This window comes from Staurois parvus, unplaced genomic scaffold (assembly GCF_062004578.1).
Source record: "Staurois parvus isolate SC_StPar_1 unplaced genomic scaffold, SC_StPar_1.0 ptg000444l, whole genome shotgun sequence".
NCBI lineage: Eukaryota > Metazoa > Chordata > Amphibia > Anura > Ranidae > Staurois > Staurois parvus.
In genome coordinates, this window is record NW_028318240.1 from 181,545 (window position 1) to 199,032 (window position 17,488).

The 17,488-nt window shown below is 41.7% G+C and overlaps 1 protein-coding gene across 1 annotated transcript in view; it reads left to right on the top strand.

Annotated features, from left to right (window-relative positions):
* The window catches only part of LOC149453932 (A.superbus venom factor 2-like), a 290,293-nt gene that overhangs the window by 95,690 nt on the left and 177,115 nt on the right, over positions 1-17,488 (top strand). The window contains exons 17-20 of the mRNA XM_089688005.1: positions 1,318-1,417; positions 3,676-3,755; positions 10,501-10,640; positions 12,944-13,153. Of these exons, the coding sequence (XP_089544131.1) occupies positions 1,318-1,417; positions 3,676-3,755; positions 10,501-10,640; positions 12,944-13,153 (530 nt within the window). The remainder of the gene's footprint in view (positions 1-1,317; positions 1,418-3,675; positions 3,756-10,500; positions 10,641-12,943; positions 13,154-17,488) is intronic.

Sequence of the window (17,488 nt, forward strand, 5' to 3'; positions counted from 1 at the left end):
AGATGTTGTTCCACTGTAGAGGTGGCAGTGTTGCCGTAATGCTGAAAAGACTACAGTTCCCAGAAGGCCGTAGTACAAGAGGGAGGAGAGGAGGGATTCATAGGGTACTGCCTAGGGAAGTTCAGGGTAGTTGGCGCCAGAACATGGAAGAGTACAGACCTCTGGCGTAGTGTATTCATCCGCCACTCATTGTTTGCAATCTACCCAAGAGAAAGCAAGTGGGTTTGCCAGTTATCATCATCAGCATTCTTTGTGCAGGTTCACCAGAGCTCAAGTCATCAATTCATGAGGGGCCCCTCCTCCATTGGCAACCAATGCTGAAGCACAGGACTAATGAGACTTCTTAACCCATTGTATACACTGTATGGCAGGAACTCAGTCTCCTAACTGCCCACCATTGCCATACTTTCTTCCTCTGGGTTAATACCCACACATGTAGCCTGTCATAGTCTGCCACCCTGACCTCCACTCAAGATTATCCTACTCTTATAAACTGACTCTATACTGGATCCTCTACTACCCCTTCTTTTGAGTACCCTCTTGTTCAATACTACAAAGCACACCAGCACCTTTTTATACTATAAACTTAATGCAGGCTGTGCCCTCTATTCATCACCATCAATGGACCACCATTAAAGGGCTCCAATGATAGCCGACAGAAAAAAAACACTGCCCCCATCTTACTCACTTTGCCTGAGTTCCACCATCTGTGAACTATCTGGGGCTGTTTGGCCTGGGAAGTCCTGCAAGCAGTCTTGGACTTAAACACCCCAGTGCAATAGTGGGCAGTATACTTCTGGGGGTTTAGACTTTTCTACTATTAGACTGGCCTTGCTGCACTTTCGGTGACCATGTTTTAAGCTGATCTGGGTGTATGGTAAGGGTGTAGGCCCGGGTACCATCTCTAACTATTGTACATGGGTGATTTTGTATAATTCTATCTATGAATGTGTTTATTGCACTGTTGACCCATTATATTTTATTTGTTCTGCTGCTTGATATATGGAAAAATCTATAAGTTTGTAGCCTTAATATACAGGTGTGTTATTATCTATTTTCTTTAGACAGGGTTAGTGCTAAGCCATAATGTGCTGTGGGTAGCTCCATGGTAGGACTTGAATTATGTGAATTTAACTAGGTGTGTCAGAGTGGTTGAAGGAACAAAACAGTGAAGACCAGTATCAGAGAATCCATAGAACTAGTGGCTCCTTCGGGGGTGGCACTCTATGACAAATGCTTGCTTTTGGGTTTAATACCACTTTAACTGAAAGAAAATATTTTTCTATTTATCTTACTTTATAATGGATGATGGACTAGATGAAATTGATGAAATAGAAGATGTCATTCCCAGAAGTCACTTACCAGAGACTTGGTGGTGGAGAACAGAGATTATGCTTGAAAGACCAGATAGAAATGGGTGAGCAATATATTATTTTAAGTATAAGTCTTCATTTCATCTGTTTTACTATTTCTTACATAACAAAAAATAATTCTTAAAGTGATGTAATGGCGTGATAGGACTGTAGCTTTTTTTTTTAATTTTTGGACAGAGTAGAAGAAGACTAGAAACCCCGTTGGAAAGATATGCAACAGGAACAAACAAATAGAAAGCAACCTAACAGAGCCCCAGATAGTGGTAAATACCTAACACTGGTTCTAACGCTTTCCAACTCTATCCAAAAATTTTGATTTATAAATTCAGTTAAGATAAAATAAAGGTTGGATTACATAAATGGTCATTTGGTCATGAATGGTTTTTACATGAGTTAATACATCTGTCCCACACATCGACAATTTTAGTACTGCAGGGGTAAAAAACCTTACATCACAAAATGAAGATATTCCTAGACAATGATAGTGTTTGATGGATTCTGTTGGATACATTGAATGTCTAGACTATTCAGCTTCCCCTACTACTATCAAAATAATTTGGCATGACAAAGTTTTATAAATACCGAGAACTTATTGCAGCAGGTTTGTTGGTCAGGGGCCCCCGATCCAGTTTGCTTTGAGGTTTGCTATGTGTAGTAGCCCCATTTCAATACCTCTGGATGTGACAGAGAAGTTCTGCCCAATTCAGGCAACCCTAGATCTAAGTAAATAAAATTTGTACCTTTTCCAGAGGAGAAAAAAAAAATCAAACTCAGTTGCTGGGATTATATTATGAATTATAAAGAACTTGCACCCTCAACTTTTAAAATAGCATTTAGCCTCTAAAATACAGACCCTTTTTTAAAATTTTTTAGGACAAGCTTTTGGGGATCGACCCCCTTTATTCCCGGTCAAGCAGTACTGAGACATAAAGTTATAAAGAATATTAAGCTGATTTATATTTTCTAAAAATTTTCTTAGCCTAAAAAGAAAACAAAACCAACTGCCGCATCTAAAGAATGATAAGCTGATATATATTACATTTACGTTCTTAGGTTTTAGCATCTTTTAAAAATTAATTCCAGGTATGGATATTGTTGCATAGTTGCCTTGGTCCAGCTTGGAACTATGTATCTATACATAAACCATAGAAGGCCAAACCCCTCTGGAAGCTGGAAATCACTGTAGTAGACACCGCTAGTAATTTCCACTAACTGGTGTCAATTGGCTGCTCTGCGGCATACTGAATACAGGAGGTTGCTCACTTGGCATGGGCTCCATTTGGAGAGCACTTTGCATTTTTTCAATAGGTGCAAAGCATTCTCTGATTGGAAGAGGTAGAGATTGTGATATCATGGCCCCACATCTCCACTTTATCCAATCAGATGACTTTTTGCATGCATTGAGAAAATGCAAAGAGTTCTTTGAATGGCACCCATGCGGAGCAAGCGACCTCCTATTTTCTCAATGCAGCAGAGCAAGCACACAACACGAGACCCAGAAGCAAGTAGAGATCACTGTAGCAGCTAGAATTCTTTGTTTACCATTTTTCTGTTTGAACGTCTTAGTCATTCTCAGGTACTCAGTTTTAGTACTTTACCATTGTTTGGTTACTACAGTTGCAAGAAAAAGTATGTGAACCCCTTGGGATTACGTGGAGTTTTGCATGAATTGGGCATAAAATGTGCTCTGAACGTCATCTAAGTCACAACAATAGAAAAACACAGTCTGCTGAACATAATACTACACAAACATTAGATGTTGCCATGGTTTAATTGCACATAACATGTAAACATTCACAGTGCAGGGAGGAAAAAGTATGTGAGGCCCTAGCTTAATGACTTCTCCCAGAGCTAATTGGAACCAGGAGTGAGCCAACCTTGACTCCAATCAGTGTGATGATATTGGATGTGTTGCTGACAGCTGTCCTGCCCTTAAAAAACACACACCTGTTTTGGGTTTACTGGTTTCAAGAAGCACTGTCTGATGTGAACCATGCCTCACAGAAAAGAGCTCTCAGAAGACCTACGATCAAGAATTGTTGACTTGCATGAAGCTGGAAAGGGTTCCAAAAGTATCTCCAAAAGCCTTGATGTTCATGTGTCCACGGTAAGACAGACTGTCTACAAATGGAGAAAGTTTAGCACTGTTGCTACTCTCCCTAGGCGGGGTCGTCCTGTAAAAATGTATGCAGAGATGCATAAGTACAGTTCATGTGATATTGTCAGAAAGTGTGGATGTGATTGTTAAGTATCTTTAATGCAAATCAATGTTTTTTAAATATCTGTTTTCTTATCCATTAAGTGTTTCCACCAAAGTCAGCAAATTTGTTCTTCCGGACACCATTGCTACATGGGAAGTTGTGGCTGTAAGCCTCGCTGAAGGTATATACCCTCCTAACTATCTAAATATACAGTGTGCTGTCCCTTTAAATGAAATCGATACAAGTGAATAAGCACCATGTGCCCATATAAGTGTATCCACAACTGATATATATAACTAAATAAATAATAAAATCAATACATTAAAAAATTCATAAAAAATGAACATCCAAAATATAAATAAAAAAGCCCCAAAATAAATTGTGAAGAAAGTGCTCTGTGATGCAAGACTTCATCTAAAGTGTTTCCAAGGTTAAAAGGTGCTTTTCAAGAAACAAGAAAGCCCCTTACCAAAATGAGAGGCTATAGAGATCAAACAAGCATGTGCATTATAAGCCGAGGCTTGCACCCTCACTGTCAAACCACCAGAGAAATGGCTGCATTCTCCAAAAAGGTGTGCAGTCCCAAAGAGACTCCACTCATCATGATAATATAGAATGGTTAAACAAGGAGAAACCTCATAGTACAGTATAATTAACAACTAACTTATTAAAACCTTTTGCACTTACAATCAGGTGAGTTCCAATAGTCAGTGTACAACACAGTCTCAGTACGCACGCCGATGCGTGATGACGTTGCACAAAGACTCTGACTGACGCATTTCCCCAAAAATGGCGTCCTCCGGGATTGGAGATTACTCCAATATACCCGCTGTGTTTTGGAGATTTTAAACATTCAAGTGAGAAAGAATACAAATAACGTAGTATAAAGATATTGGTACCTCGTGTAAGAGGTGTGTGATTTAGGATGAGATGTTTCCTTATGGGAGATAGATGGGTGTGATATAGAAAGAGATGGTGTTTCTTTATATAGGAAGTGTATGATTTAGGATGGGAGTGTTGTTTCTTCACATTGGATGTGTATGATTTAGATTGGAATTAGTGTTCATCATGTAAGATGTGTGTCAGGGATCGGTGTCCCTGCCGCGATACGCCGGGCGGTGCATGCGCAGGACACCGATGCATTCGAATCAGCGGGCAGCGGGACCCGGGCGATCGCAATGGCCGTGCATGCGCACTCGCGATCGCGGACACACGCCTGGCACCAATGACAGAGCACGGCGGGCTATTTAAACTGGATTAGAGGTATGTCAATTGCCGTTTTGGTCTTTTGTGCTCTGTCCTGATACCTGATCCTGTGTTACTCCGTTGCCGACCTCTGCATTGTACCTGACCCTGCTGATTGTATCCTGCGCTATCCGCTAGTTGCTGAACCCGACTTGTGACCTCGACCATTCTCTGCCTTCTCCTCCGATACCTCGCTGCCCGCATGTTGCTGACCTAGCCCGCCTAACTACGCTTCCAGTTACCCAGACGATCCATCCATCCATCCCGCAGGGATTGTCCCTGGTTACCAGGTCTGCCAGCCTCTTCACAGCAGACTCCTTACCCCGCACTCCTCTGACGGTGCTCTCTACCATTGTCGGACGTACTCAGGGGTCGCGACCTGGTCTCAGTCTGCTACAAGTCCATCCCCACCATCAGGGGCCCTGGTGAATAAGCAGACTGGGACTTAGACCCCGCGCCCTGAGGAAATCCGTGCTGTGGACCAATAGAGACGCCACCAGGCGGATCGTGACAATGTTTGTGAATTAAGATCAGGGTTGCCAACTGTCAGTAAATTTACGGACAGTTTGTAAAAATCAGTGACTTTTTACAACTGTTTGTAAATATCAGGAGTTGATAATTGGTCATGCTGTGTTGACTTTTTAGGTGTAAATCAGGAAAATTACTTGTTATGGTTCTTGTCAGAGTTTCCATATTGTGTTTATAATGTTTAACCACTTCCCGACCGGCCGTTGTATATAAACGGCCGGACGGTGGCAGTGCAGGGTCGGGTGGCCGTTTATAAACGGCCTCCCCGCACCCTGCTTGTGCGCGCTCCCTCGGAGCGCGCAGCACCGCGATCCGGTGCCCGCTGTGTCCTGATGTCCTTGTGACATCATTGCTTACTACGTGTGAAATCTGTGAATGATCACAGAAGTCACATGGTACAAGGCTATTCACAACAGCCTTGTACCATGTGACAAGCTGTGACCAATCACAGCTCACTAAGTACTTCTCAATGAGTGCAAGAATGCAGACAGAGAGAAAGAGAAATGATTGCTATTACATCCTATATGGGTATATAAGCAATGTGTAAAAAAAAATCTTCATCACCCCCCACAAGTAGTACAGTGTCACCATGGTGACACTGTACTGCTAGGGTGACAGTATGTAAAAAAATAAAATAAAAATAATAATATAAAAAAATAAAATAAAAATGTAAAAAAAAATGTTTAAAAATTATAATTTTTGGTTATAAACTAATTTGTATTTTTTTTTTTACTAAAAAGATAACGGAATAAATTTTGGCAAAGATTTATGATGAAATATTATTTATTTGCAAAATTTTATTAAAAAAACACTTTTTTTCAAAATTTTTGGACTTAGCTTTAAAGCTTTATCTGTCTCAAAAAATGGTACAAAATTCATTTGGGTACAGTGTTGCATGACCGCGCAATTGTCATTCAAAGTGTGACAGCGCTGAAAGCTGAAAATGGTCCTGGACAGGAAGGGGGTAAAAGTGTCCAGTCTGGAAGTGGTTAAAGCGGTAGTAAACTTGTTAAAAATTAAAGTTTCCCCCTGCAAGGTTATATCATAATGTGCTAGTATGCATTGCCTACTAGCAGAATATGTAAAACTTACCTTACAACGAAGCCCCCCAGGGGTGTGCGGTCACTGCTGATAGGGCTTCCATCTACCCCTGTTTTTCATTCCGAGTTCGTGGGCTGCAGCTGCTTGAATGGCTGAGCTCACGGGAGTTTCGGCCATAGCTCTGAAGGAAAGGCACGGGAATGCCATTACTTCAGAGTGCATGCGCCGGTGATGTCACCAGATGCTGCTCTGTAGAGTATCTCCTAAACGATGCACATTTATGAGATATTCATTTTACCTACAGGGAAGCTTTAGTCTAAGCTTCCCTGTAGGTACAAATAGAAATGAGAGCTTACTACCACTTTAAATATTGATTGTCTTTGAGCTCTGTCAATTTTCAAGCTGTCAGTAAAAAATGTGCTTCGTCAGTAAATTTTCCATATTTTGTCAGTAAAAATGCTGCAGGAGGTTGGGAACACTGTTTAAGACGGGATGGTGTAGCCTCATGTAAGATGGCTGTGTTAACGGATGAGATGGTGGTTCCTCATGTATGATTGGCATGATTTAGGATGGAATGGTGTTCGCCCATTTAAGATGGGTGTGTTAAAGGATGAGATGGTGTTTCCTCATGATTGGCAAGATTTAGGATGGGATGGTGTTCCACCATGTAGGATGGGATGGACCATGTAGGATGGGTGTGTTATAGGATGAGATGTTTCCTGATGTAAGATGGCTGTGTTAAAGGATGAGATGGTGGTTCCTCGTGTAAGATTGGCATGATTTAGGATGGGATGGTGCTCCCCCATTTAGGATGGGATGGTGTTCCTCCATTTAGGATGGGTGTGTTATAGGATGAGATGGTGTTTCCTGATGTAGGATGGGTGTTGTTAGGAGGGGACACTCTGCCAGATTCTGATGTAAAAAGGGGACTCGACCAGAATCTGATGTAAGGGGACACTCTGCAAGACTCTGATATAAGGGGACATTCTACCAGAATCTGATGTAAGGGGACACTTTGCCAGACTCTGATGTAAGGGGACACTCTGCCAGATTCTGATGTAAGGGGACACTCTGCCAGATTCTGATGTAAGAAGGGGACTCTACCGGAATCTGATGTAAGGGGACACTTTGCCAGACTCTGATGTAAGGGGACACTCTGCCAGATTCTGATGTAAGAAGGGGACACTCTGCCAGATTCTGATGTAAGAAGGGGACACTCTGCCAGAATCTGATGTAAGGGGACACTCTGCCAGAATCTGATGTAAGGGGACACTCTGCCAGACTCTGATGTAAGAAGGGGGCTCTACCAGACTCTGATGTAAGGGGACACTCTGCCAGATTCTGATATAAGAAGGGGACTCTACCAGAATCTGATGTAAGGGGACACTTTGCCAAACTCTGATGTAAGGGGACACTCTGCCAGATTCTGATGTAAGAAGGGGACTCGACCAGAATCTGATGCAAGGGGATACTCTGCCAGATTCTGATGTAAGAAGGGGACACTCTGCCAGAATCTGATGTAAGGGGACACTCTGCCAGACTCTGATGTAAGAAGGGGGCTCTACCAGACTCTGATGTAAGGGGACACTCTGCCAGATTCTGATATAAGAAGGGGACTCTACCAGACTCTGATGTAAGGGGACACTCTGCCAGACTCTGATGTAAGAAGGGGACTCTACCAGAATCTGATGTAAGGTGACACTCTGTCAGGCTCTGATGTAAGAAGGGGCTCTACCAGACTCTGATGTAAGGGGACACTCTGCCAGATTCTGATATAAGAAGGGGACTCTACCAGACTCTGATGTAAGGGGACACTCTGCCAGATTCTGATATAAGAAGGGGACTCTACCAGAATCTGATGTAAGGGGACACTCTCCCAGACTCTGATTGACTCTGGAGTAAGGTGGTGGCACTTTGGGGACACTGATGTGAATGTGGCACTCATCCTAACTGTTGCACTCCATATGTTGTTTTGTATATTACTTACACCTAACCCCTTTTTTGTTCCACATCGGGGTTCCCACGTGGATGCGGAAATCACTCCCGCTGAGGTATTCTGACAGCGGAGAGACATCACTTAGAAATGATAAGTGCTGTCAGCTATAACTGGCTGTGCTGGATGTGTGGAACCGTTCCTAGAGGCTGGTTGTACAGAAGTCGATCGGTACACTGCCCTACAAACTGCTGATTCCTGCCCTCTGCTCTGCTAACCCCTATCCTCTGACCTGTTGACCCCCAGTACCAGGGGCGGACTGACCATTTAGAAACTCGGGCACGGCCCGAGGGCCTGGGGTCAGTAGGGGGCCCCATGAGATGCCCCTGGTACCTTTTTCATAGGCTTTTTTGAGTTTGGGCAAGGACACAGGGGCCCCATGATCCCCTATTGCCTGGGGCCCCATGAGTTGTCAGTCCGCCCCTGCCCAGTACACTCTGCTATTGATTCCTGCTTTTGTACTCTGCCCTGCAGACCTCATACCCTGTGCCCCCGGACATTTTTTACTGCACCCCCATATCATACTGGCTAGATCCGGCCTTGGAGGATGCATGTGATGTAGGTCAGGTATATGTTTTTCCCATGTTGGATAGCTGTGATTTAGGATGCAGATGATGTTTCTTGATGCAGAATGTGTGTGATTTAGGATGGGAATGGTGTTTCCTCATGTGTATGATATAAAACAAGTATGTCTTTTTTTATGAGGAATGAATGTATGTGATTTAGGATGGGATGTATGTTTTTTTTATGAGGAATGTATGTGATTTAGGATGGGATGGGATGTTTGTTTGTTTTTATGAGGAATGAATGTATGTGATTTAGGATGGAATGTATGTTTTTTTACGAAGAATGAAAGTATGGGAAGGGATGTATTTTTTTATGAGGAATGAATGTATGTGATTTAGGATGGGATGGGATGTATGGTTTTTTTTTATGAGGAATGAATGTATGTGATTTAGGAAGGGATGGGATGTATGTTTTTTAATGAGGAATGAATGTGATTTAGGATGGGATGGGATGTATGTTTTTTTTTATGAGGAATGTATGTGATTTAGGATGGGATGGGATGTTTGTTTGTTTTTATGAGGATTGAATGTATGTGATTTAGGATGGGATGTATGTTTTTTATGAGGAATGAATGTATGTGATTTAGGATGGGATGTATGTTTTTTTATGAAGAATGAAAGTATGGGATGGGATGTATTTTTTATGAGGAATGAATGTATGTGATTTAGGATGGGATGGGATGTATGGTTTTTTTTATGAGGAATGAATGTATGTGATTTAGGATGGGATGTATGTTTTTTTATGAAGAATGAAAGTATGGGATGGGATGCATTTTTTATGAGGAATGAATGTATGTGATTTAGGATGGGATGTATGTTTTTTTTATGAGGAATGAATGTGATTTAGGATGGGATGGGATGTATGTTTTTTTTTTATGAGGAATGTATGTGATTTAGGATGGGATGGGATGTTTGTTTGTTTTTATGAGGATTGAATGTATGTGATTTAGGATGGAATGTATGTTTTTTTCATGAGGAATGAAAGTATGGGATGTGATGTATTTTTTTTATGAGGAATGAATGTATGTGATTTAGGATGGGATGTATGTTTTTTTTATGAGGAATGAATGTGATTTAGGATGGGATGGGATGTATGTTTTTTTTATGAGGAATGTATGTGATTTGGGATGGGATGGGATGGGATGTATGTTTGTTTTTTTTATGTGGATTAAATGTATGTGATTTAGGATGGGATGGGATGTATGTTTCTTCTTGGTAGATGTGTGTGACGTAGAATGTGGATGGTGTTTCCTCATGTAGTATCATAATGAATTAGGATGGAGATGCTGTTTTCTCCTGTAATATGAATGTAATTTAGAATAGAGATGGTGTTTCTTCGTGTGGGATATGTGTGATTTAGGATGGGGATCATGTTTTTTCATGTAGGATGCTGTGATATGAGGTTGATGGAAGTTTCCTCATGTAGCATGGATGTGATATGGAACAATTTATCTTGTTTCTTTATGAAGGATGTTTTTTACTCATCTAGGACTTTTTCTATAGAATATTATTTTTTTAAATATTTCTCCTGTTCTCCAACATTTTATCTATAGGTATCTGTGTGGGTCCACCACATGAAATCAAAGTTATGAAAAGTTTTTTCATTGATCTAAAATTACCATTCTTGGCGGAGCTAAATGAACAGGTGGAAATCTATGCCATTCTTTTTAACAATAAGGAAAATACAATCAAGGCAAGTAAACCCGAGTGTCTAATTTAGGTTTTGCCATTTCTGTACACAATTGCCAATCCACAAGATACAATTCTTTCCGTAGGAGGAGTTTTAAAGTAGAACTCCATGAGAATGTTTTCTCCCGTGCATTGGTGAATGTGCTAACTGCTCATTTTGTCTAGGGGCGTACCAAAAGGCTACTTACTAGATCCTTCAATCTTCCAGAAAACCAAACTGCCCCTCATCCAGCAGTGGACTGTTCCTGCCATCCTCATTTCCAGAGCTAGTCTGCGGACATGGTGACATCAGGAGCAGTCTATTCACAAGACTTCTAGAGTGCATGGGGGGGCAGTAACATTCAGGTCTTGCACTCAGAGGATTAGGTAAGTGTATCCCCTAGACAAAAACAGTTAACCCATGCAGTGCAGGCACAGCCCCACTGCATGGGAGAAACACATTTTGCCCTGAATTCTTCTGTAAAGAATATGTAAGCCCAACATTTCATATTCCTGATACATGCCTGCTGTACCATGTACTATAAAAAGTCACATATTCTTTGTATTGCTTCCTTTGTGTGAAATCCCTGGTGTCCCTCTCAGATCCCCAGCTGTACTGTGAACTGAGTCTGCTCTCCTCCAATGATCAGACCTGTCCTGACCCCCTCCCCCCAGCCTTTCACTGGGAAGGTCAGTGTAATGCAGTTTCTCCTCCCCCAACTCTTATGCAGCTGAGAACAGAGGATGCATGATCACTTATAAAAAAAAGGGGAAAAATGTTTATAGTGTTGTGTTTTTCATATATATATATATATATGCACAAATGTTTTCCCTTTCATTTCTATTTTAAACTGAGTTGGTTCTTTTACAAGGTAATGGTTTAGATATACTTTAATATTAAGCCTGTTGTATCAAATGACACATTAAACTACCTCGAGGGAAGGTGTAAATTTATGGACACCAGGGGCGGACTGACCATTTGGAAACTCGGGCACTGCCCGAGGGCCCGGGGTCAGTAGGGGGCCCCATGAGATGCCCCTGGTACCTTTTTCATAGGCTTTTTTGTGTTTGGGCAAGGACACAGGGGCCCCATGATCCCTTATTGCCCGGGGGCCCCATGAGTTGTCAGTCCGCCCCTGATGGACACTATGGATTTGATTTAGTAAAACATCATCTTGTTCAATTAAGTTTTGACAATAAAACCTGGAAGCTGATTGGTGTAGGTCTGCATTGACACCAGATTTTACATCTCCAGTTAATGTGAAAAAGCTTTAATAACCACTACAGTGAGCAACGGTCATTCTGAAAAATGTTTCACAGGATACTAATTTATCAGCCTGCCACATGGAAGTGGAAAACCCAGATACTCCTACGCTTAGGGATGGACTCTCTGTCATAGGGATCACACAACGAATGTCTTGGAATATGCACGCCTTGCTGCCCTCAAAGAACCGGGGAGCCCAAAAGTACTAATAGAGGAAAAAAAAAAACAGAGGGCGCACCGGCCTTGTGCATTACCTTTAAAAGTATGTTTATTAAATATAAAGAAAGGTATTCTACTCACAAAAGTACATAAATATAAGGCACATCATAAGGGACCGCTCTCTCCAATTCGCACTGCGTTTCTGAATAATGATTAGAATGATGGACATCCAAAATGGCTGACGCTCTGAGGAAGAGGCTAGTCCTCGAAACGCGTCAGTATATTGGATGCCCATCATTCTCCTCATTATTCAGAAACGCAGTGCGAATTGGACAGAGCGGTCGTAAGCAACTTTTTCCATGAATTCTCTTAGCAATTATTTTACAGGGTAGGTTGCCAGGTATTTCCCCAACCCCCACCATGCAGGAGGCCCCGCATGGCCAGGGATGAAACTAGGACAATTTAGACAGGAGCCAATTAACCTACCAGCATGTATTTGGAGTGGGGGAGGAAACCAGAGCACCCAGAGGAATCCCACGCAAGCACAGGGAGAACGTGCAAACTCCATGCAGGAGGCGCCATGGTCGGGAATCAAACCCATGACCCATTTACTGCAAGGCAGACGTGCCGCCCAACTCATGTTTAGGGGGGAAAAAAAAACAAAATGTGTCATTTTGATTATATTTCATCACATAAAAAGTTTGCTGTATATAGTTTTATGTAAGGGTTATACTGTAGCTTCAGCACTTGGGCAGTCTACAAAAACTATGCAAATAGTAAAAAAGAATCCTGGCCAAGAGATTTATTTTCTATTCTATAATTCCATTTAGTATAACTAGGACTTTGGCACACCAAGAAGTATGAAGCTAAAAATTCTAACAATTTGGCTGTTTTTTATTAACCAGGTCCGTGTGGAGTGGGTCTACAGTCCAGAATTGTGCAGTGCTTTTAACATGCAGCTGCCTTACTATCAAGAAGTAACCATTCAATCTTTTTCATCTGTAAGACTCCCACTTGTCTTTGTTCCAACATCCCTTGGTATCTATAATGTACAAGTGAGGGCAGCTGCTGGGCTAGATGTTGCAGATGGTATTCGGAAGAAGATAAAGGTGGTGGTAAGTGGGAGAGAATGTGGAAGAGTCTGGTTGAGCACACGTAACACAGAGCTAACAAATAGCATCCTTCTTTATTATGGATATTCTTAACCACTTCCAGTCCGGACACTTTCACCCCCTTCCTGCCCAGGCCAATTTTCCGCTTTCAGTGCTATCACACTTTGAATGACAATTGCGCGGTCATGCAACACTGTACCCATATGAAATTTAGTAGCATTTTGTTGACAGATAAAGCTTTATTTTGGTGGTATTTATTCACCACTGGGATTTTTATTTTTTTGCTATGTAAATGAAAGTCCAAACATTTTGAAAAAAAGTGTTTTTCTTATAAAATTTTGCAAATAAATAATCTTTCATCATAAATCTTGGCCAAAGTTTATTCTGTTATTTTTTTAGTAAAAAAAAAAATCCAAATTAGTTTATAACCAAAAATTATCATTTTTAAACATTTTTTTTACATTTTTATTTTATTTTTTATATTATTATTTATATTATATATAATTTATTCCGTTATCTTTTTAGTAAAAAAAAAATAACCCAAATTTAGTTTATAACCAAAATTAAAAGTTTTAAATTTTTTTTTACTTTTTTATTTTATTTTTTTATATTATTTTTTTTTTTTTTAAATACGGTCACCCTAGCAGTACAATGTCACAATAATGACACTGTACTACTTGTGGGGGGGTTATGAAGATTTTTTTTTTTACACTGATTGCTTTTACACCCATAAAGGTTGTAAAAGCAATCATTTCTCCTCTGGGTGCATTCTTGCAGCCATTGAGAACTACTGTGTGAGCTGTGATTGGTCACAGCTTGTCACATGGTACAAGGCTGTTGTGAATAGCCTTTTACCATGTGACCTCTGTGATCATTCACAGATTTCACACGTCGTAAGCAATGATGTCAGAAGTGACATCTTGCTTACTACTCTGCATGTGATCACTGATTGGCCAATCAGTGATCACATGATCGGGACCTCGCACAGACGATCGGTGTTCCACTGTGTCCGGAGGACACAGCGGGCACCGGATCGCGGTGCTGCGCACTCCCAGGGAGCGCGCACAAGCAGGGGGTGGGGAAGCCGTTTATAAATGGCCACCCACTCCTGCACTGTCACCGTCCGGCCGTTTATATACAACAACCGGACTAGAGGAGGTTAATATTCAGATAGACCCACCATCAGAAATCATGGCTTGTTACTACAAGATATTTTGGGCCTTTTACCTTGTCATTGTGCTTGTTTTATTGTTGAACCTGTGTAAATCCAACCTCAAATTGCTAATTGAATTTGCATGCATGCTCCACCTTGATGTAAAAAAAAATCTATCAATATTTAAATTGCATTTCTGATTCAATATTTCTAACAGTAAAGAGTTTATTTTTTATCAGGTTAAAGAGCTGCTGCAATGTCTTTATTTGACTTAATGGTGAAAACAATTATCTGCCTGAAACATGATTTTTTTACTTACTGCCTGACAACAACCCTTTGTCCTAGCAGAATTGCTGTCCCTTTTATCTAATCTACCACTCACAGTAATCCAATGGCAGGATTCATATGAGTATTTCACATCACATTTTCCACCTTCCTTGCATATGTAGCACTACCCCCCTAGGAGTTGCTGAGTTTTGGGTCAGCCTATAGTCCTGCACAGCCAAGGAACATACATTCTCTTCAAGCCTTGCACACTGGTGACAGTAAACAGTCCTTGAGCTTGATTTTTAGGTTTTATTAAGGGGTATTGAACTTGGATGCGGTTGAGGGATGTATGGGATGCCCAAGGGAACTGCAACTGAGGTCAAATTACTTAGCAACTATGTACAAGTCCATAAACAACAAAGTCTCTTTGTTGGGAGAGCTATCCAGCCCTTCAGATGTACCACCTCAGACCCCAAAAGAATTCTCCTCTTCACCCAGCTGCCTGAGGAAATCCCTGGGCAAGGTGATCCAGAAGCTGACACCTAATTATTAATAGTCCTGGGTGAGTAGCTAGTCAGGTTTCCCACCAGAATGCCCTCTCTCCTTGTCTGGCTCAGGGGATGTAGGAATACTCATTCAGTCCTCTCCTGTAAGCTTGTGGGTTGGTGGCTGCCTTCAGGCCTCACGCTGGGCTGGCTCCTTACCTTCTTCCCAGGCTGCCCTCTCTCAGGGGGTGGTGAAGCTGAGAGATCCTCCTGTCCAGCAACTTTGCCTGTAGCCTCTCACTCCTGCATTCCAGCCTCACACTCCATCTTCCACCTGAACTTTCCTGCTGCTGAGAAGGCTCAGTCACACTTAAGGGCTGCCCTGTCCCCATGCCAAGTTTACTGATTGGGGATTGGCTGGATCAGCCCCTCCTCACCCCCCACCCACTGCCTTCTAGAAAATTCACAAGCTTCTAGAACAGGGGGATGTGTCAGTGAACTGACCTGCAGAGCTCTCAGCCGTGACCTAAAATGACATGGCTGACTCATATCCAGACTGACTCATACCCAGGCTGCTATCCAGCCTCTACTAAAAACCCAGCTAGCTCCCCCTAGCTAACTAGAGGGGCGCTACACATAAAAATCGATTTCTTTGCATGATTTCCCCCACTAGTGCAGAGGACTTCAAAGGGTTGCTGGATGCCTGTGTCCCATACTCAGCCCCCTCAATGTCCCACTAACAGATTCACAGTGACATGTGGAACCCAGTTCCTCAAGTCAATCAAGGGAGCATTTACTTCATCACTGTAGTACCATGAGTCAGTGGAAGATTTGGACCTGGGTCTCTTGACAACACAGGAACCCTGACATTTTATTTCAACATACAAGCACACTCCTTATTTGGGCAGATTTTATGGTCTAGGACCTGATTTGCATGTTGACACCCATATGGGTCAGAGAGTTTTTTTTTTTTTTTAACAGTTGCACCTATTGAAAGTATAAATACACGAAGGTACATGAGAACAACCAAGCATGTGATATACAGTAAAAATACAATACACATAAACTTCTAATGCTGTAAACCATACAAGTTCAATCGGTCATCCTGAGCAAAGTCAGAAAAAACATATATTTTACAATGCAGTTGGCCATTATCCACCAGTTAGGCATAACATAATGAGGTTTATCATTTTTGGAGAGGGAAGAGGATGCATGATCTTTGGAGAAGAGATGGTGTACATGACTTCTGGAAAGGGAACAGGGTGCAAAGCCTTTGGAGGAGAGTGGGGATGCATGCCCACTGAAGCAAAGACAGGGTGCAAGACGTCTGGGACAAACAACTGGACTTTTGAAGCAAATTTAGGGTGGTAGGGGCAGGGTACAAGACATCTGGAGAAGAGGTGCAAGACTTCTGAAGCTCTTTGAAGAGCTGGACATATGGAGCAGATTCAAGTGCAGCATTTCAGAAACAGAGATGGGATGCAGGATCTATTGAGCAGAGTCAAGTAGTAGCTTTGAAGATTGGTTGGGGACCCCACTTGGCTGAATGATCCAAATGATGAATTGTAGAAGTGAGGATGATTTTTTTGCCAAAAAGGAAGGCTGGAGTGGTAACAGCTCCAAACATGGATTGGCAGCAGCTTGAGCAGAAGCTGACGCAGGAACAGATTGGCTGATCAGAATTACAGTTTTGTTCAAAATAATAGCAGTGTGTTAAAAAAGTGAATAAAGCTCAAAATCATTGTAATAGCTTTTATTTCCATACACACAAATGCATTGGGAACACAACACATTCTATTCAAAATCAAAACATGAAGAAAATATAACAAATTTGTGTTGTTCCTCTAAAAAAATTGAAGAAAAGTGAATATTAGACGGTTCAAAAAAATAGCAGTGTTTGTATTCTTCTTTACAAACTCAAACATTCACTATATAAACTGAAAAATGTTTGAAGATTTTGCTTTCCTTTGAATGACTTCATGAATATTTGGTTGTAGTCGCACTGTTTCTGAGAACTGCTGCACATCTGTGTTGCATGGAGTCACCCAACTTCTGGCCCCTGTGATCAGGTATTCCAGCCCTGGATGATTGGACCACATTCCACAGTTCTTCTCTATTTCTTGGTTTTGCCTCAGAAACTGCATTTTTGATGTCACCCCACAAGTTTTCTATTGGATTAAGATCCGGGGATTGGGCTGGCCACTCCATAACGTCCATCTTGTTGGTCTGGAACCAAGATGTTGCACGTTTACTGGTGTGTTTGGGGTCGTTGTCTTCTTGGAACACCCATTTCAAGGGCATTTCCTCTTCAGCATAAGGCAGCATGACCTCTTCAAGTATTCTGATGTATTCAAACTGATCCATGATCCCTGGTATGCGATAAATAGGCCCAACACCGTAGTATGAGAAACATCCCCATATCATGATGCTTGC